General features: G+C 40.8%; 1 protein-coding gene across 1 annotated transcript in view; it reads left to right on the top strand.

Moving 5' to 3' along the window:
- Positions 1-3,933: 3,933 nt before the first annotated feature.
- The window catches only part of SUCNR1 (succinate receptor 1), a 30,488-nt gene continuing 11,927 nt past the window's right edge, over positions 3,934-22,494 (top strand). The window contains exons 1-2 of the mRNA XM_077290747.1: positions 3,934-4,020; positions 6,322-6,446. Of these exons, the coding sequence (XP_077146862.1) occupies positions 6,444-6,446 (3 nt within the window). The 5' untranslated portion in view covers positions 3,934-4,020; positions 6,322-6,443. The remainder of the gene's footprint in view (positions 4,021-6,321; positions 6,447-22,494) is intronic.

The raw sequence follows: 22,494 nt of genomic DNA, 5'->3' as shown, positions 1-22,494 counted from the left end.
TTTACGTGAATGGGGGCCCGAACATCTATCGTTTGCTACGCTGTCATCTGTGTGACAACTCGAGAGACACCGGCGGCTTTGATCAGCGGTAAGATCATTATGGACAGTCTGAGAGCTGTCAGCTGTCATCCCCTGCTGTCAGATCTAAAAAAAGGTTACTGACGGTTACATGCATCAGCTGATGAGAGATTACTACTCTCCTAGGCGTATGCCTGCTGTAGCTGATAACAGCAAGAGCAGGTGCAGCTGATGGGAGTTTTCATCTGCTGGCATCTGTGCAATAAATAAAAAAAATGAAAAAAAACAACTTTCTCACACAGCGAGCGGTACTGTAAATGAGGTCACAGGGGTTCATCAGCTCTGAACTCCAGCGATCTTTTTCAAGTCACCACTACACACTGCAAGATCATAATCATGCTCCCATCTCAGTGTGAGTCGGCTGGTGTGGATAGCGATCGAATCACTGATGTGACCACTATCCAAAACATCTGGATCTTTGTGGGACATATATGGATTATCTTCATGCGTCCCCCGCTAGGGCCGTGGGGTACTCAGAACTGGGTCGTACGGCTCCTAAAGGGGTGGTCACAGCAGCAGTGACCCGGTCCATGGCCCTGGGCGTGCAATTAGAAGGAATGGATGATAGAAAGGGATAAAGTTTATATAGGAAAATGGGATGATTTGTGGCGCCATCTATTGTACTCGGCCAGGGATGGCCGACGCTGCTTAAAGGGACTGCTGGGGATGATGGTGATGCAGCTGGGATGGTTCTGCTCCCCACAAGTGGAGCAGGGCCACAGGGCTACCGGTGCAATTTTGTAAGGGACTTGTGGATGTTGGGGTGCAGGACTGAGGGTCCAGGACTGAGGGTGTGGGAATAACTAGAGGACACAAGGGCTGCAGTTTTATTTACCTTTAATTCCTGGTTGAAGGTGCTGTCCGGGGCACAGGTAACAGGTGGTAATGGAGATTCAGGCAGCCTGGAAGCATTTCAGGATCCACCTAGCCAGGTGGATTTCGAGGCCTTCCCTCTGTGCTGTTCTCTTTGTGCTTGGTGCTTTTACTTCTCCTCAAGTCCCTCTCTGTCTGTCCACTAAGTGAAACACCGCATGGCAGGCAGCTTGAGCCTGTTCCAGGTGTCACTCCCTTGTGGTGACCCCGGGCTCTCCTATATTGCTGCGCTTCCGGGTGTCAGCTGAGGCCAGGAGACCTGCAATCTCCTGCCCTCTGGTTTTAGTTGCTGGGCATGCAGCTCCCATACAATCACGGACTCTTCCTTCACTGTCTGCTCTCTCACTCCCACATACTAAGACTAACTAACTCCGCCTCCAGACCAGAACTTATAGGGAATTTCCCCTGAAAACCGGGTTATAGCTCCCCATTCTGGTCTGGAGTCAGGAAAGGTGTTGGATGCAGACTGTATTACCTGCTAAGGGGATCCCTCTTTGCTTCCATGCATGGTATTACGCCCCTGAGGAAGGTAATGTCACTGTGGCAACTGGACTCCTGGGGTGCCACATTCACATAGGACAGGTGAGGGATATGGTTGTTTATTATTTTTCCTCTTTTACAGATGACATGGACTTCAGTGGATTAGGTGTAAAAGAGTGTGTAACTGTGTTTTTATTTTATTTCAAATAAAGGAGTCTGTGTCATTATTTCAATTAAAGGATTTTATTCTGGCTGTGTTTTTCTTTTAAATTGAACAATGAGATGAGTAATGAGGGTGCCTTATAGTCACCTTTCCATTACTAATCTCTGCACTTGATGTCAGCAGCCATAAAACAGCTGACATTAACAGCACAAATATTACCCGACTTGCCACTGCCACAGGGCAAGAGGGAAGAGCCAGGCAAAGTGCCAGAATCAGGCAGCAATCTACAGCCACACATGAGGTATGTATACATTCAGAAGAAATTATAGGACACATTTTGGTGCCATTTTTGTACATTTTTCCTGGTGAAAATGTAAACACTGGGGCTAAAACTAAATTTTGGTGGTAAAAATGTAATTATTTCTTCTTCACTCAATGGTTTAAAATTCTGTGACACACCTGTAGTGTCAATATGATCACTGCATTCCTAGATCAATTCATTTAGAAGTGTAGTTTGTTAAATGAGATCACTTACAGGTGGGTTGTGTTGTTCTGGCACCTTAAAGGGTCTGCCAGTGTGACCAACCAGTCCAGAAGAAAGGATTTTGTAGTATTTTTTTTTATTTTTGTGGCGGTAAGTTATATACTCCTGTGATGCACCTGGTGGTTCAAGTTGCTCACCACACATCTAGATACATTCCTTGAGGGGTCTAGTTTCCAAATTGGGGTTTCTTGTAGGAGGTTTCCACTGTTTAGGCACATCAGAGGTTCTCCAAACATGACATGACACCTGCAGACCATTCTATCAAAGTCTGCACTCCAAAATGGCATTCCTTCCTTTCTTAGGCCTGCCGTGCACCCAAACAATAGCTTTCCGTCGCGTATGTGGTATCAGTGTACTCGGAAGAAATTGTACAACAAATTTTTGTGTCCATTTTCTCTTGTTACCCTTGTAAAAATGCAAAATTTGGGTCTAAAAAAACATTTTTGTGGGAAAAATTAGATTTTTTTTTATTTCCAAAGCTCAGAAGTTATAAACTGTGAAGCAGCTGGGTGTTTAAGGTTCTCACCACACATCTAGATAAGTTCCCTGAGAGGCCAAGTTTCCAAAATTGTGTCACTTGTGGTGTGCTTCCGCTGTTTAGACACATCAGGGGCACTCAAAACATGACATTGCATTCGCTAATTACTACAGCAAATTTTGCATTAAAAAAATCAAATGGTGCTCCTTCCCTTTCAAGCCCTGCTGTGCATCCAAACAGTAGTTTTCCTCCACAAATGGGGTATCGACATGCTTAGAAGAATTTGAACAACAAATTTTGTGGTCACTGTTACACTTGTGAAAATAAAAAAAATTGGTTAAAATTTTTGAGAAAAAAAAGTTAAATGTTCCTGTGAAGCACCTGAAGGGTTAATAATATTCTTGAATGTGGTTTTAAGCACTTTGAGGGGTGCAGTTTTTAGAATGATTTCACTTTTGGGCATTTTCTGTCATATAGGCATCCCAAACTCACTTCTAAAAAAAATGGTTTTGTAATTTTTTGTTGGAGAAATTAGAAATTGCTGGTCACTTCAAAAATTGTGCTGATGTAAATGGAATATGTGGGAAATGGTAATTATTAACTATTTTGTGTGACATATTTCTCTGATTTAAGGGCATAAAAATTAAAAATTTTAAAATTGCTAAATTTTTGCCAAATTTCAGTTTTTTTTCACAAATAAAGGTAAGTCATATCGAGGAAATTTTTACCACTATCATAAAGTACAAAAAGCAGTCTCAGAATTAGCAGGGTCCGTTGAAGCATTCCAGAGTTATTACCACATAAAATAACGTTGGTCAGAATTGTAAAATCTGACTTGGTCATCAAGGTGCAAACAGACTTGGGGGGGTCAAGGAGTTAATATAGGTTAATAATGTTCTATTTAAATAAAAAAGTATCTTGAACAATTTTAAAGCAATAGACTTTTATCTCAAGTAGATACATTTATAGCATTTACGCATCTATAAAACCTCCCAAAGTTTCATGGAGCCATTCAACGTCAAAATAGTCAGCTGGCATGCATTCATGTTTCCACTTGCCAACCATTAAATTTATGAAGCTATTGTTAGTCATGCTGCAAATTCAGATCTGCTACTTCTGTATGTTTCCTGTATTAGGAATGCTATTTCCTATAAGAGCAAACCCTCCTTTCTTCCACCCAAACTAGCCCCCCTCCAGGATATTTAGCCTAAAAAAGCAGGATATTCGCTAAAGGTCTTTGATGTTCAGAGAAACATTCATTGCCAAGTCTATTCTGGGAAATTCACAGTCGTACTAACTGATAACTTTCAGTCAGTACAAAATTACATCATTTATCTGCAAGTCAAAAAGATCAGGTTTATTGGAAGAAAAAAGTCTAGAGAAAGATCTGAGTTCTGCATTTAGGTAAGTCTTTAAAACAAATGTTTGCATGCACTACAATCTGCACATTGTTATCCACCCAAATAAGATGTCATGCCATCCCTAATGATCTGGTGATTCGGACCACTTACATCTACAAAGGAGAATATTCACAAAACTATATTTGTTTATTTTGCAGTTTATTCCCTTTTCTCATCTTGTTACGAGAATATAAATTATGAGGAGAATGTTAATCACGGACACTATACAAAATCTCCAAATTTGACATACTGGGATTTATAGACAGATAATTGTATCATATATAATGTAATACTAGTATTTAGGCATAAAAAAGTGTAAAAAAGTGTAAAGAAAGCAGGAGTTTATTCTCCATATTTAGTAAGGTAATGTTTAAAAAATAAGAAACAAGCAAAGAACTTTTGTTGTAAATAAAGAATTTGTTTGTGCTTAAAAGGAACCTGTCACCATAAAAATGCAATCCAATCTGTGATTACCATGCTATAGAGCAGGAAGAGCTGAGTAGATTGATATAGATTAGTGATGTACGCGTGTACTCGTTGCTCAGGTTTTCCCGAGCACGCTTAGGTGGTATCCGAGTATTTGTGACTGCTCGAAGATTTAGTTTTCCTTGCCGCAGCTGCATGATTTGCGGCTACTAGACAGCTTGATTACATGTGGGGATTCCCTAGCAACCAGGCAACCCCCACATGTACTCAGGCTGGCTAGCAGCTGTAAATCATGCAGCTGCATCAACAAAAACTAAATCTCCGAGCACTCACAAATACTCGGAGACCACCCTAGCGAGTATACTCGCTTATCACTAATAAATATTTTGTTAGAAAAGATTCAGTATAACCTGCATGTTAATCCTCTGCTCTTTCTGGGATTTTCGGTCCAGTGAGTGGTCTGATCAGTGACTGATAATTTCCTTGTATAAGAGTTCATACAGAGACAGCTGTCAGTCACTGATAGGACCGCCCACTTGACCCAAAATCCCAGAAAGAGCAGAGGGTTAAATGCTGAATCATTTCTCACAAGAAAAGAAAATTATATATATATATACTCAGCTCACCCGATCTATAACAAGTTACTGGAAGCTAATACCCTATTTTAATGACAACAGGTTCCCTTTAAAGATTTGGTAATATGTTTTAAAGAGGACCCAACAACTTTTCTGACTTGATTGTTTTAGAATATAATTATGTTTTACATGAAATTAAAATTCTAAAGAAATCTTTTCTTTAGAATGAATACATTGACAATTAATTGGGGGTGGATCCTAATATTTATGACACTACCCAATCAGCGCACCCAGTATTGGGCCACGTTCACACATTCAGTATTTGGTCAGTATTTTACATCAGTATTTGTAAGCCAAAAGCAGGAGAGGAAGAATCAGAGGAAAAGTATAATAGAAACATCTGCACCACTTCTGCATTTATCACCCACTCCTGGTTACAAATACTGATGTAAAATACTGACCAAACACTGATCGTGTGCACATGGCCTTAGACTGTGCAGGGACACCTTTTCATGATATTGATAGTAAAACCGATTTGTCAATTTATTCCAAATTTTTTGTAGGTGGAATAACAGAGAAACAACGCATCACATCTCCACAACTGTAGTTTTAAGGTATAATAAATAATAAATATTAGTTATTATTACAGACATGTAAATAGATCTTTAAACAGAAGTCTCAAGGTAATCTTTAAAATTGATATTCTTATAGAACAGGACGTGAGAATGTTGTTACAATTCTTTTCGTCATTCATACGTCCATTAGTAAAATCAAGGTGCCATATAACCGATGTAGAAAGCTGTGCTTGTATAAAAGCTACAAACACCGGTATATCTGGCACCCAGCGTGCAGCTTGCTTACTGTTAAACACAGTAAAATCCCATAATGAACATGTATACCATTACATTACTATTCATTATCCTTGCAGGATATAAAAGACGCACATACGTATAAAAGATATCTCATACTATCCATATTTACCCATTTACTGTAGGCAATACATTGCATTAATTTACTGACTGCTTCATTTACCATATAAAATGCAGTCTTTTATTGTACATCCTACAGTACATCCGAGAATATGGTAATTACAGAAACAAAAAGCAAAGAGCTTGATGAGAAAACTGATGCAACGTCAACAATCACTTTTATACCTGATTTTTATTTCCAAAAATGAATCTGCCTTAAACATGAAAGGTTGTTTATAGATGGATGTTGTAAACCATATTTCTTCCTGCTGGTTGCTAACCACGAAGTGAGTTTGGCTACACAGTCTCATAACTTATGTTTAAATTATTAACCAGCGTTACTCAAGATATGCAAATGAGCCTATTACAGCTGCCCTCCGTATACACAGAGAAGTCATAAAACTCACACACTGTCACTGGCTGGTAGAGGATTGCAAGCATCAGGATCATCTGATACAATGGTAAGTGAAGCTCTACATCGCTCACTCGTACTATTACTTGACTTCAGTAAGTATTGACTGTTACTAGCGTATATACTGTAGTTATTCATAGTTTCATAGTTATAAGGTTGAAGGTAGACTTAGGTCCATTGAGTTCAACTTATAGCCCAACAATTCATTGCATTCCTTCCATTACAATTCTTATAATAGCTGAAGCTAAATTTACTTTTATTGTTAATCCTTAAAAATGACACAGAATATTGATAGTCTGAGTTGTTAAAAGCTTTTAATCTGTTTTAAGTTTCTAATAAAGGATTTATATAGTTCTCAAAAATTCATATATGACCTTTGTGAACTTTAGTTTGGTTAGTCTTCGACACTTGACATTTAAATTGGATGAATAAGTTGCTGACTTAACATTGAAGCAACATCACTAGGAGGTATATTACCTAATAATAGCCCATAATATCTACTTATATCTGTCTGTCTATCTATCTATCTATCTATCTATCTATCTATCTATCTATCTATCTGTCAAATGCATCTATCTATCTGTCATTACCAATGTAACCATATACTAATTATACATAGAAATGTAGTTATATCAAAGTTTATATTGTGTCAACTCTGTAGCTCATGGGATCTTCTTGGATACATAGGCATAGCCTCTTCCTCGGTCTGGGAGCAATGATCTCAGTAAATTTCACCTTCTTTAAAAGCTCACAAACTTCTAAGATGAAAGTAAAAGAGTGGCTGTGTATTTGACTTCTGTTGGAAAATGTAAATATAGCGTAAAATGCACCATTGTTCATCTTTATTCAAGTATACACATTTTAAATGTGCACCACTGTCTTGATCATATGACATAAAAAGTGCAAACCACTCTTGAAGACACCACACTAATGGTACTTCTCCAATATTCATCAAAGCTATTTTTCTCCTAAATCCATTGCTACTACCAAACAGGATCGTCAAACAGAAAATTCTAAACTAGTGTTGAGACTATTGGAATACAAACCTAACAGGTGACCCTTTCTCCTAAGGAATTAAGCAAGGATAATAGGGGTACTGCTACTGATGTCTGAACGTACTACTGTATTTTTTTTATTACAAAATTAGATATCCCAAACTCTGCCTTCTCTGTTTTGCCATTTGCAAACTATCTTTCTACAAGAGAGCGTTGAAGGCTGGAGAGAGTGATAAGAAGCATGTGTAAATGCTGTTCAGAACGTTACCTACTATGCTTTTAAGGGTTCCATAGAAGTGAGGTGCAATCACTAATGTGCAGATGCTACGCTGACAAGTTGAGCTGTTGCCACCTTATAGTGATGGCCTGAGATACTGGTGCTTCTCCCAAAATTAAAATGTCATAAAAAAGTTAATTTATTTCAGTTCTTCAATACAAAAAGTGAAACTCATATATTATATAGAGTCATTACAAACAGAGTGATCTATTTCAAGTGTTTATTTCTGTTAATGTTGATGATTATGGCTTACAGCCAACGAAAACCCAAAAGTCATTATCTCAGTAAATTAGAATAATTAACAAAATTCACCTGCAAAAGGCTTCCTAAGGATTTAAAATGGTCCCTTAGTCTGTTTCAGTAGGCTCCACAATCATGGGAAAGACTGTTGAATTGACAGATGTCCGGAAGGCAGTCATTGACACACTCCACAAGGAGGGTAAGCCACAAAAGGTCATTGCTAAAGAAGCTGGCTGTTCACAGAGTGCTGTATCCAAGCATATTAATGGAAAGTTGAGAGGAAGGAAAAAGTGTGGTAGAAAAAGGTGCACAACCAACCAGGATAACCGCAGCCTTGAAAGGATTGTTACGAAAAGGACATTGAAAAATTTGGGGGAGATTCACAAGTAATAGACTGCTGCTGAAGTCATTGCTTCAAGAGCCACCACACACAGATGTATGCAGGACATGGAGAACAAGTATAGCATTCCTTGTATCAAGCCACTCATGACAAATAGACAATGCCAGAAGCGTCATACCTGGGCCAAGGTGAAAAAGTACTGGACTGTTGCTCAGTTGTCCAAGGTGTTGTTTTCAGACAAAAGTAAATTTTGCATTTCATTTAGATGTCAAGGTCCCAGAGTCTGGAGTAAGAGTGGAGAGGCACAAAATCCAAACTGCTTGATGCCTAGTGTGAAGTTTCCACAATCAGTGATGGTTTGGGGAGCCATGTCATCTGCTGGTGTAGATCCACTGTGTTTTATCAAGACCAAAGACATTGCAGTCATTTTCCAGGAAATTTTAGAGTACTTCATGCTTGCCACTGCCAACAAGCTTTTTGGAGATGGAAATTTCATTCTCCAGCAGGACTTGGCACCTGTCCACACTGCCAAAAGTACCAATACCTGGTTTAAAAACAACAGTATCACTGTGCTTCTTTGGCCAGCAAACTCGCCTGACCTTAACCCGATAGAGAATCTATGGTGTATTGTCAAGAGAAAGATGAGACACCAGACCCAACAATACAGACGAGCTGAAGGTTGCTATCAAAGCAACCTGGGCTTCCTTAACACCTCAGCAGTATCACAGGCTGATCGCCTCCATGCCACACAGCATTCATGCAGTAATTGATGCAAAAAAATCCCAGACCAAGTATTGAGTGCATTTACTGAACATACATTTCAGTAGGCCAACATTTTGGATGTTAAAATCATTTTTTTCAAGCTGGTGTTATAAAGTATTCTAATTTAAAGTATTCTGTAAGCCATAATCATCAACATTAACAGAAATAAACACTTGAAATAGATCTCACTGTTTGTAATGACTCTATATAATAAATGAGATTCACTTTTTGTATTGAATAACTGAAATAAATTAACTTTTTGAAGATATTCTAATTTTATGAGAAGCACCGGTAATCATAGCAGCAGCATGTAGAGTTCTGTATAGGCTGCCACTGATGTAGTGTGAGATGACTGCGTTTTCAGCTTTGGAAAACATACTCTGCGAAAGTCTGAGATGTCAGCCACAAAAGGAGACAGCCTAAATGGGTATTAACAATACTAGAAAAGAATGCCGTTGGATGTTTAAGGGTCTGTGTGGGATGTCAGATTGGAGAGGATTGGTAATCAGTGTTGTAGTGGATTAGCTGCCCTGAACCTGTGATATGTGTCTAAAGGTTTTGTCTAGTAACTAGTGTTGAGCATTCCGATACCGCAAGTATCGGGTATCGGCCTATATTTGCTGTATCGGAATTCCGATACCGAGTTCCGATATTTTTGTGATATCGGAAATCGGAATCGGAAGTTCCCAGTGTATGGTTCCCAGGGTTTGGAGGAGAGGAGACTCTCCTTCAGGCCCTGGGATCCATATTCATGTAAAAAATAAAGAATTAAAATAAAAAATATGGATATACTCACCCGTCCGGCGGCCCCTGGACCTTACCGATGTAACCGGCAGCCTCCGTTCCTAAGAATGAGGAGTTTAGGACCTGCGATGACGTCGCGGCTTGTGATTTGTCGCATGAGCTGCCGGTTACATCGGTAAGGTCCAGGGGCCGCCGGACGGGTGAGTATATCCATATTTTTTATTTTAATACTTTATTTTTTACATGAATATGGATCCCAGGGCCTGAAGGAGAGTTTCCTCTCCTTCAGACCCTGGGAACCATCCAGGATACCTTCTGATACTTATGTCCCATTGACTTGTATTGGTATCGGGTATCGGTATCGGCGATATCCGATATTTTTCGGATATCGGCCGATACTATCCGATACCGATACTTTCAAGTATCGGAAGGTATCGCTCAACACTACTAGTAACATAATGGACTGCAAAAGATAGAAGGTTGGTAAAAGAAGATCTTTCAAGAATAGAGACATGTATGGCCATGTTCACACAATGCGTTTTTTACCGCGGAACCGCAGCGATTTTGCCGCTGCGGGTCCGCAGCTGTTTTCCATGCAGGGTACAGTGCAATGTAACCCTATGGAAAACAGGAAACGCTGTGCACATGATCCTGAAATTCACTAAAAAAGCCGCGCTGAATAGCTGCGGTAAAAAAGAAGGACCATGTCACTTCTTTGTGCGGAACTGCAGCGGTTCTGCACCCATAGACCTCCATTGTGAGGTCAAACCCGCAGTAAAACCTGCAGATCAAAAATATATCTGCGGGTTTTATTGCGGTTATGGGTGGAGAAACCTCTGCAGCAGGAAGTGCGGGGAAGCGGGCGGAAGTACGTGGCGGAAGTGCGTGGGCGGAGTGTGTTCCGAAGAGACATGGAGGCATGTATGTGTGTGTGTGTGTGTGTGTGTATGTCCCCATGCGACGCTAGTGCCACCACTGTGCTAAGTCGCCGTATGGGACTACTACTCCCATCCGGTATTAGGATGGGAGAGTTGTCCCTGTGTCCGGCGACTTAGCACAGTTGTAAAGTTACACAAAACACACACAATACACATACATGACACACAGTACATACAACATATAACACAGAGTATATACTCACCAACAGCACACTGGTAGGCGAAGCCCTCGATCCCCTAGAAAAAATCCCAAAATAAAAATCAAATTCATACTCCCTGTCCGCAGAATCCATAAAACGAGTGTCCCACGCCGATCGGCTGCTCTCCGGCGATACACTGCCAGGAGCGAAGCTCCTAGCAGTGTATCGCGTACTGTTCCGGAGTTCAATGGCTCCGGCGTCTCGGTTAACGGCAGTACAGCTGCGTTGAACTTTCCCACGCAGCACTGCCGTTAAGCGAGAGTGCCGGGGTCAATGACCGCCGGTAAACTCGCTTGCGCATGCGCAGTGACACACCGACAGGAACTATGGCTCCTGTCAGTGTGTTGCTGCAGCCGTGGAGAGCAGACATATCTCTGGATGTGTCTGTTCTCCATGGAAGATCTTCGTGGGAACCTCGATGGATTTCTGCGGACAGGGCCAGGGAGTATGAATTTGTTTTTTTATTTAGCGTCTTTTTCAGGTCGAGGGTCTTCAGGATGGATTGAGCGTACAATAAAATATGGTCAAAAAGTGGGTGTCTTTATTTCATTAAAATATTTTTTTTCTAGTGTTTGTGGGTTCTTTTAACCCTTTCATTGGATTAATAATGGATAGGTGTCTTATTGACGCCTCTCCATTATTAAACGGGCTTAATGCCACCTTACAATAGCAAGGTGGCATTAACCCCTCATTACCCCATATCCCACCGCTACACGGGAGTGGGAAGAGAGGGGCTAAGTGCCGGAATTGGCACATCATTTTGATGCGCCTTTTCTGGGGCGGCTGCGGGCTTATATTTGTAGCCAGGGGGGGGGCAAATATCCATGGCCCCTTTCCTAGGCTATGAATATAAGCCCACGGCTGTCTGCGTAGCCTTTCTGGCCTAAAAATATAGGGGGACCCCAACACTTTTTTGGGGGGGCTCTCCCTTTATTTCTGAGCCAGAAAGGCTACGCAGACAGCTGTGGGCTTCATATTCATGGCCTGGGAACAGCCATGGGTATTTTAACCCCTTCCCAGACCACAAATATTGGCCCGCAGCAGTCTGCCTAGCCTTTGTGGCCTAAAAATATAGGGGGACCCTATGTCATTTTTTTTTTTTTGGGGGGGGGGTCCCCCTATATTTTTTTTAAATCATTTTAATAGCATTAATAATGGATAGGCGTCTTATTGACGCCTCTCCATTATTAACCGGGATTAATGCCACCTTACAATAGCAAAAATACATGCATCTGAAATACGTGGCACTTAAATACGCGATACGCGGCACTTAAATACATGATACGTGGCACTTAAATACGTGGCACTGAAATACATGGCACTGAAATACGTGATACATGGCACTTAAATACGTGGCACTGAAATACGTGGCACTGAAATATGTGGCACTTAAATATGTGGCACTTAAATACGTGGCACTTAAATACGTGATATGTGGCACTTAAATACGTGATACGTGGCACTGAAATACGTGGCTCTGGAATACGTGATACGTGGCACTTAAATATGTTGCACTTAAATACATGGCACTGAAATACGTGATACGTGGCACTAAGTCTACGTTCACATTTGCGGTCTGCGCCGCAGCGTCGGGCGCCGCAGCGTCGCCGCATGCGTCATGCGCCCCTATATTTAACATGGGGGCGCATGGACATGCGTTGCACTTGCGTTTTGCGACGCATGCGTCACTGCGGCGCACGCGTCCGGGTGCAGAGGACGCAGCAAGTTGCATTTTTGCTGCGTCCAAAATCAACCAAAAAAAGGACGTATGCGTCGCAAAACGCAGCATTGTGCATGCGTTTTGCTGCGTTTTTGTTTGCGTTGTGCGTTGCGTCGCCGACGCTGCGGCGCACAACGCAAATGTGAACGTAGCCTTAAATACGTGGCACTTAAATAGCTGGATAGAGCTGGATCCGCGGGCTGTGATCTGGCCTACGCTCAGCACTCTGCGGAGCGCTGTCGTTCAAAACACGTCCACTCATTTTGGTGTTTAGTCCCAAAATGGAGGATGGAAGAAGAAAAGGGTTGGACAACGATATTACATCATTTCTTTTTTTTTTTTCCCCACTGCAGTTAAAGCTTTATTTGTGTCAAACAGACAATCTGCAGAGAAAACTGCATAAAAAAACGCACTAAAAACCGCATCAAAAAACGCACCAAAAAACGCACCAAAAATGCACCAAAAACCGCACCTGCGTTTTCTGCCAAGAGCTGTGGTTTTTAGTGCAGAAAAACAGCAGGGAAATCAGGAACGTGTGAACATGGCCTAAGACTGATAAAACAAATTCTGCAAATGTCTCTTTAAGGGAGACGCAAGTCTAAGCTCTATGATAACATTGAAATACCCAAAATTACAACTTATTTGTTTGTAGTACTTTTAATGTGATGTTTTAGAACAATATAGCAGTAGCAGCAATTAGAACTGAGTGTATCTTTTGAAATTCAAATTCACCGACTTTGCAGAACTTCCCGTAAATTTGTATTTGCATCAATTACATTTGCATGAATTGCATAAATTAACCACTTATCATCCAGAGGTATTTTCTTTTTTGCGTTTTCGTTTTTTGCTCCCCTTCTACTCAGAGCCATAACTTTTTTATTTTTCTGTCAATATGGTACTTTGAGGGCTTCTTTTTTGTGGGACAAGTTCTACTTTTGAACAGCACCATTGGTTTTAACATATCATGTACTGGAAAACGGGAAAAAAATTCCTTCCAAGTGCGATGAAATTGTAAAAAAAGTGCAATTTCATAGTTGTTTTATTTTTGTTTGTTTTTTTTGTTTACCATGTTCACTAAATGCTGAAACTGACCTGCCATTATGATCCTCCAGGTCATTACGAGGTCATGGACACCAAACATGTCTAGGTTATTTTCTATTTAAGTGGTGCAAAAAAAATTCAAAATTTGGTAATAAAAAAAATTGGCTCCATATTTCAAGACCTGTAGCATCTTAATTTTTTGTGATCTGGGGCTGGGTGAGGGCTTATTTTTTGCACGCCGAGCAGATATTTTTATTGATACCATTTTGGTGCAGATACAATCTTTTGATCACTCGTTATTGCATTATATTGCAGTGTAACAGCGACCAAAAAAACTTTAATTCTGACGTTTTTAATGTTTTTTCTCGTTACGCCATTTAGCGATCGAGTTAATTCTACTTTTATATTGATAGGTCGGACAATTCTGAAAGCATCAAAACCAAAATATGTGTATATTTGACTTTTTTATTGTTTTATTTTGAATAGGGCAAAAGGGGGGTTATTTGAACTTTTATATTTTGTTATTTTTTTAATATTTTTAAACTTTTTTTTTACTTTTTGCACGATTCAATAGTCTCCATGGGAGACTAGAAGCTGCACTACACCTATGTGTATCAGAAATTTTCACTTGCTATGAGCGCTGTCCACTGCACGGCGTTCATAGCAAACCGGCAATGACAATCATAGAGGTCTGCTGGAGACCTCTGGTTGTTATACCAACTCATCGGTGTCCTGCGAACATGTGACGGGGTCACTGATAGTCGGGATTAGTGACGCGCTTCTGGTAAGTGCGAGTTAAATGCTGCAGTCAGAAATTGACAGTGGCATTAAACTAGTTAACAGTTGCCGGTAGATCGCAATTCCACCCATGGCTGTTGCGGGCACATGTCAGCTGTATAAATCAGCTGTCTTGTGCCGCACCAAGCAGAGGGAGTCTGACATCGGCATACTATTACAGCCGTTGTCGGAAAGGGGTTAAAGCCTCTAATTGCCTGGATAATATGTGTAGAACACTGTGAGTTCCCCTTGGAGTCAATTGAACATGTTTTGAGCTTTGCAATGCAAACAATGTCCAAATAATTTCCACCTATCTGGCTAAAGGAAAATGTATGTTCACAGGTAACCAACAGCGTATCTCACAACACACTGATGTGTCAGACTTTTTAAGCTACATGTATTGTATAAACAGTCTAAAAAATATTTGTTGGTGCCAGATGCATGCATTGCTGTTCTTTATAGACAGGTGGTGCAAACAAAAGAAACCATGGCGTTTTCACAACTTTGCATACAACAATTATCCCTGTTTAGGGATATATAGATTTGCACTTTGCTAAATGAAGAAGCAATAGCTTTTTTATAAGCAGTTCAAAGTCTCTTCACTTGGTGAGACAAAACAAGTGTACCATACAGTTTTAAATGTGAAAAAGTAATGGCCTATAAAGCAGTAGTGGAAAAAACTCTCTTTTTGTGTAGAGATGACCAAGCACTAAAATGCTCAGTTGCTCGTTACTCGAATTGAGCAATTCCTAATGCTCAGGTGATAGTTTCGAGTAACGAGAATAATAGAAGTCAGTGGGAAATCTGAGAATTTTTCAGTCAGACCCTACAAGGAGGTCTGGGGGGCTGTGAAAATGTTGAAATGAATGGAAAAAGTGCCAAATGGAAGAGCAGCATGGGGAAGACCCCTGGTTGCATCTCTGCCTCCCAGATTACCAGATCGCTGCTGAGAACAATGGTGTCACATTTTTAGCCCACTTTAAGGACTGACAATAAAACATTTTCATTCGAAAAGACACATTTTTTTCCTTTGTTATGACTTTTATATGAGGCAAAATTTTAAAAGGATTTTAAAAAATAATTTAAGTAAGCCAAAATTGATTTTTTGATTTAAAAAAAAAATGGAAATTTCAGTTTAATTTAAGAAGGAAGCAAAACGTGCCAAAAATTTAGGACTCGGAGGGCTCAGATACATCCTGTGTTAGAAATAGAGGGTCTCATACACATTCTGCTCAAATTGTCACTTAGTGGTACTCTTAGACTTATTACAAGCAGAGGCATTAATACACCCTTCAAGGCACCAACTGTACTGCCTCATTCAAATACTATGAGCAAAGTGTAGTTCTACACTCATAGAAGCTCTGCAGACAGTGCAATGTCTGCCAAAACATACAATCATAGTCATCCATGCACCTTTCAAGGCACCACCTGTAGTACAATTTCACACAATCTAACAGTATATGTGACAATAGTCAATTTTTGAACAACTGAATTTGGATACCTGTAGAAGGGCATAATTTGTTTGCTTTCTAACCAACACAATTTCACACAAACCAAGCTCTACAGCATATATTACAATTATTTCCAGCTAATTACAATTTACACAATGCAGGTTCTACAGTATATATGACTATAGTCCATTTTTGAACAACCAAACTTGTACACCTGTGTCATGCCATTTTTATTATTTATTTCTAACCAACAAAATTTCACACAAACCAAGTGCTACAGTACATATGACAATAGTCAATTTTTGAATAACCAAACTTGTATACCTGTAACAGGGCATATTTTGGAGTTATTTATAACCAGATAAATTTCACACAAAACAGGTTCTACTGTATATACAATAGTCCAGTTTTGAAATGGTCTATTTCAGTGTTGTATACCACTGTAATGTAACAAGAACCACATTACAGTGTATGGCTGAATCACTGAATCCATAAACATTTTTGGAATGTTTTTTTTTCAAGTTTTATATACCACTGTAATGTAACAAGATGTTTTGGAACAGTTTAATTAAGTTTTATATACCACCATAAAGTGAAGTTGCTATATTCCTACACTCATAAAGGATTTTCACAAAGCACTAAGCCAGGAAAACATCATAAGGAGGGTCATCCATACAACCTTGAAGGCACCAAGTTTAGTGACTAGTAAAAAAAATTAACAAAGTGTAGTTGATGTACTGCCAACACTGAAAAAGGCTTTGCACAAAGAGCAAAGCCAGTAAAAAATTATAAGGAGGGTCATACATACACCCTTGAAAGCAACAACTGAAGGACCTTATTCAAATATTGAACATTTAAAACACTTTATGCAATGCTATAATCTGGTGGTGTGGAAAAGTGGTGGCTAATCCAGGCTTTGTTCATTTTTATCAGAGTGAGCCTGTCAACATTTTCTGTTGACAGTCAAAAGCCCCTGTCTGTTATGAACCCCCGGCAGCACTAAAAACCCACTCAAACAAGATCGGTAACACAACAACTCCAAGACATAGAGGGACAGCTCATGCCAGGTGTCTAGCTTTGAGACCCAATAGTTGAAGGTCGAAGAGGAATTGGGGAGTATGCTGGTTTTGTCGGCCTGTTATTGTTTGACCAGCTAAAAAAAAATGTTTCCTCCTCGTCAAAAATACCCATTCATCAGGCCCTAGATGCTAAGATGGTGTTATGAATTTGGCCCATGCCTTTGACAGTGTACCCCTGCCTCTGCTGTGTGTCTCACTCACCTTTCCTCCTTGGTTGGACAAGTAGAAAGTTTGCTCCGTTCCTCTAGCGTTGTCCGATAGGATTATTTTAACATATTTTCAACAATGGTCTTTTGGTATAGCATCATTTTAGAAGACCTCTTTGCCTCAGGAAGAAGAGATGCAAAATTCTCCTTGTAGAGTGGGTCTAACAGGGTGATCAACCAGTACTCTTTTTTGGCCAAGATGAATGTAACACTAGGATCAAGGGAAAGGCAATGGTCATAAAGTCTGCCACACGTGGGAAGGTTCCTGTAGCCAACATTTCCCTGTCTCGGCCATGATGATAACTCTCCATCTCCTCCTCTTCCATCCTTATTCCCATCCTCAGCTCATCCTCAGAAGAGATGGGATAAAGATTGTGTGGGTACTAGCCTCTGTTGCACTAGCCAACAGCTCCTGTTCCTATTCCTCCTCCTCAGCCTTAATCTCCTCATTGTTACCCAATACACGATGAGTGGATGAGATGAGGCTAGGCTTGGTAGTATCTCCCCATCTCATGTTTTCCTCCATCGCCACCTGGCCAACATACATAACTTCATGTTTAATTGGGATCAGCGACTGTTTAGTAGGCATAGAAGTGGGATAGTTGCCCTGACTTTGGTGCCATCACTGCTCACCATCTTTAAGAAGTCCTCTAAGTTTTGGAGAACCACACAAATGTCAGAAATCCTTGCCCACTTTTCAGTTGTTTTGTGTGGAGGCTGACTAGAATACCGATTTGTTGGACCTGGTACTCCCCAACTGGCCTCTGCTGCTCACAAAGCTTTGCCAGAATGTGTTGTGTAGAGTTTCATTGTGTGGGCATGTCACATACCAGTCAGTGAACTGGCACTTGCATGCGCTGCTGCAGTACTGCCAGAATGGCGCCATCTGGAGCCAACATGCGTTATAGGACGCTGACGTGGCATAACTTGACTAGAAGCTCTGGCAAATCTGGGTATGTTTTCAGAAACTGATGAACTACCAAGATGAGCACGTGGGCCAAACATAGTAATTGGTGGCTTTTCCAAGCTTCACAGCAGCCACCAGGTTATGTTTATTATCACACATAACCATGCCTGGTTGGAGGTTCAGCAGCAAAGTCACAGATCTGTCTGGTCTGTTATTCCTTTAAATAATTCTGCCGTTGTGTGCGGTTGTCATACTCTCCAATAACACTTAGGAGATGGAGGATGAGGAGGAGCAGGAGGGGGTGCAGGAACTGATCTATGAGGTGGAGGAAACCCTGATAGATGTGGAGCCAGCAATTCTCGGGAGCACATATGCTGTGCCAGGGTCGGACTCGGCCCCAGTCTCCACATTGTTCGGACAGTGTGCCATCAGAGAAATGTAGCGTCTCTGGCCACAATCACTTGTCCACATTTTGGTCATTAAGTAGATAATCCCAGTAACAGTGCCCTGACCCGTGAGCCTGTTTGTTTGGCTCTCCATGCATGTATTGTGACTGTGACACAGCCACGACACATGCAGCTGCAGAGCCGAACAGCTGATCAGGCAGCACGCTCCGTGTATCTGGGTTCTCTCTGCAGCTTATTCGGTAAGCGCTATAGCTTGCTGAATAATCAGGGACCTGATGAAATTCGCTCAACTCTAGTAATAACATAATTTTCATGAGCAGCATCATCGCTGCTCATGCGGGATGCTCATTTCTGTGGCATCACGGCGTCTGTGAAGCCAGGTGCCTGCTTTCCAGCTTTATAGGAGCACACTGCACATGACCGGAAGCTATGTTCCCAGAGTTTTCTTGGTGCAGCAGCTGTAACACAATCAGAGATGTAGCATGCAGCAGAGCTTAGAAAGCTGCCCCCACCCACACAAAAGCTTTCTATGTACACTGTCTATCGGAAGGGAGCTGCTTATCAGAGAACGGGGCCTGGTTGAAGACTGCTCACAGCATCACTACTCCTGACAATTACATAGTTACATAGTTATGAAGGTTGAAGGAAGACTTTAAGTCCATCTAGTTCAACCCATAGCCTAACATGCCCTAACATGTTGATCCAGGGGAAGGCAAAAAAAACCCATGTGGTAAGAGTAAGCTCCACCATGGGGAAAAAAATTCCTTCCCGACCCCACATACGGCAATCAGACTAGTTCCCTGGATCAACGCCTTATCAAGGAATCTAATATATATACCCTGTAACATTATACTTTTCCAGAAAGGTATCCAGTCTCCTCTTAAATTTAAGTAATGAATCACTCATTACAACATCATACGGCAGAGAGTTCCATCAGAAAGGTCTTTGTACTGTCCCCTCATATATTTATACATTAACATAAGATCACCCATTACCCTTCGTTTTTCCAAACTAAATAGCCCCAAGTGTAATAACCTATCTTGGTATTGCAGACCCCCCAGTCCTCTAATAACCTTGGTCGCTCTTCTCTGCTCCTGCTCTAGTTCAGCTATGTCTTTCTTATACACCGGAGACCAGAACTGTGCACAGTATTCTAAGTGTGGTCGAACTAGTGACTTGTATAGAGGTAAAATTATGTTCTCCTCATGAGCATCTATGCCTCTTTTAATGCATCCCATTATTTTATTTGCCTTTGTAGCAGCTGCCTGACACTGGCCACTGAATATGAGTTTGTCATCCACCCATACACCCAGGTCTTTTTCATTGACGGTTTTGCCCAGAGTTTTAGAATTAAGCACATAGTTATACATCTTATTACTTCTACCCAAGTGCATGACCTTACATTTATCCCATTAAAGCTCATTTGCCATTTATCAGCCCAAGCTTCTAGTTTACATAAATCATCCTGTAATATAAAATTGTCCTCCTCTGTATTGATTACCCTGCAGAGTTTAGTGTCATCTGCAAATATTGAAATTCTACTCTGAATGCCCCCTACAAGGTTATTAATAAATATGTTAAAAGAAGAGGGCCCAATACTGACCCCTGTGGTACCCCACTACTAACCGCGACCCAGTCTGAGTGTGCTCCATTAATAACCACCCTTTGTTTCCTATCCCTGAGCCAGCTCTCAACCCACTTGCACATATTTTCCCCTATCCCCATTATTCTCATTTTATGTATCAACCTTTTGTGTGGCACCGTATCAAAAGCTTTTGAAAAGTCCATATACACTACATCTACTGGGTTCCCTTGGTCCAGTCTGGAACTTACCTCTTCATAGAAGCTGATCAAATTAGTCTGACATGATTGGTCCCTAGTAAACCCGTGCTGATACTGGGTCATGAGGTTATTCCTCTTCAGATACTCCAGTATAGCATCCCTTAGAATGCCCTTCAGGATTTTACCCACAGTAGAGGTTAAGCTTACTGGCCTATAATTACAGAGTTCAGTTTTTGTCCCCTTTTTGAATATTGGCACCACATTTGCTATACGCCAGTCCTGTGGTACAGACCCTGTTATTATGGACTCTTTAAAGATTAAAAATAATGGACTATCAATGACTGTACTTAATTCCTGCAGTACTTGGTGGTGTATCCCATCCGGGCCCGGAGATTTGTCAATTTTTGTGATTTTTAGACGCTGCCGTACTTCCTGCTGGGTTAAGCAGGTAACATTTAATTGGGAATTTTTATCACTAGTCATATTGGCTGCCATGGGATTTTCTTTTGTAAATACTGATGAAAAAAAGTCATTTAGCATATTGGCTTTTTCCTCATCCTCATCCACCATTTCACCCAGACTATTTTTAAGGGGGCCAACACTATCATTTTTTAGTTTCTTACTATTTATGTAGTTAAAGAATATGTTGGGGTAATTTTTGCTCTCTCTAGCAATGAGTCTCTCTGTCTCAATCTTTGCTGCCTTGATTTGCTTTTTACAGAATTTATTTAATTTTTTGTATTTATTTAATGCCTCCTCACTACCTACTTTCTTTAATTCTCTTAATGCTTTCTTTTTGTCACTTATTGCACCCCTTACAGCTTTATTTAGCCATATTGGTTTCCTCCTATTTCTAGTATGTTTATTCCCATACGGTATATACTGTGCACAGGTCCTATCCAGGATGCTAATAAACGTCTCCCATTTTCTTTGTGTACTTTTATGTCTCAGGATCAGGATATCGTCCCAGTTAATTGCACCAAGATCCTCTCTCATCCGCTGGAAATTTGCCCTCCTGAAGTTTAGTGTCCTTGTCACCCCTCTACTACACATCTTATTAAAGGATACACGAAAACTTATTATTTTGTGATCACTATTCCCCAAGTGACCCCCAACCCTTATATTTGATATGCGGTCTGGCCTGTTGGTTAATATTAGGTCTAGCAGTGCCCCCCTTCTTGTTGGGTCCTGAACCAGTTGTGAAAGGTAATTGTCTCTCATAGTTGTCAAAAACCGATTACCTTTACTGGAACTGCAGGTTTCTGTTCCCCAATCTATTTCAGGGTAGTTGAAGTCCCCCATAATAATGACTTCTCCTTGAGTTGCAGCTTCATCTATTTGCTTTACGAGGATATTCTCCATTGCTTCCATTATTTTTGGAGATTTATAACAAACCCCTATCAGTAATTTATTATTTTTTCCCCCTCCCCTTATCTCCACCCACAGGGACTCTACATTTTCATTAGATTCACCTATATTATCACGCAGGATGGGTTTTAAGGAAGATTTTACATACAGACACACCCCTCCCCCTCGCTTATCTGTACGGTCATTTCTGAACAGACTATAGCCCTGCAAGTTAACAGCCCAGTCATGGCTCTCATCCAGCCATGTTTCAGATATCCCCACCATATCATAATTATGTTCCAACAACATTAGTTCTAATTCATCCATTTTGTTGGCGAGGCTTCTGGCATTAGTATACATGCACTTGATGTTACTCTCTGTACCTCTATTCTTTCTTAAATTACTAACTGTTCTAACCCCACCCCCCATGCCACTGCCACCCCCAACTTCCTTATTTGTGCCCAGGTCTCTATCTGCACTATCTTCCCCTCCTATAAAATGAGTACCCTCACCCCCATCCCTAGTTTAAACACTCCTCCAACTTTCTAGCTATTTTCTCCCCCAGCACAGCTGCACCTTCCCCATTGAGGTGCAGCCCGTCCCTAGCGTAGAGCCTGCAGCCAACTGAGAAGTCGGCCCAGTTCTGCAGGAACCCAAACCCCTCCTTCCTACACCAATTCTTGAGCCACTTATTAACCTCCCTAATCTCCCGTTGCCTCTCTGGCGTGATAATGTCCTGATGACAAAACCTTTACTGTAAGTAAAAAATAATGCCTAATAAGTGATACATTGTTAAAATCTGTGTTTCAGCCACTAGCTCCTGCTGTTTTCAGATTACATAGCAAAAACCTGGTGGCAGATTCCCTTTAAGACAGAGCAGGCAA

Source organism: Ranitomeya variabilis, chromosome 2, assembly GCF_051348905.1.
Source record: "Ranitomeya variabilis isolate aRanVar5 chromosome 2, aRanVar5.hap1, whole genome shotgun sequence".
NCBI lineage: Eukaryota > Metazoa > Chordata > Amphibia > Anura > Dendrobatidae > Ranitomeya > Ranitomeya variabilis.
This window is presented reverse-complemented; position numbering and strand designations above follow the sequence as displayed.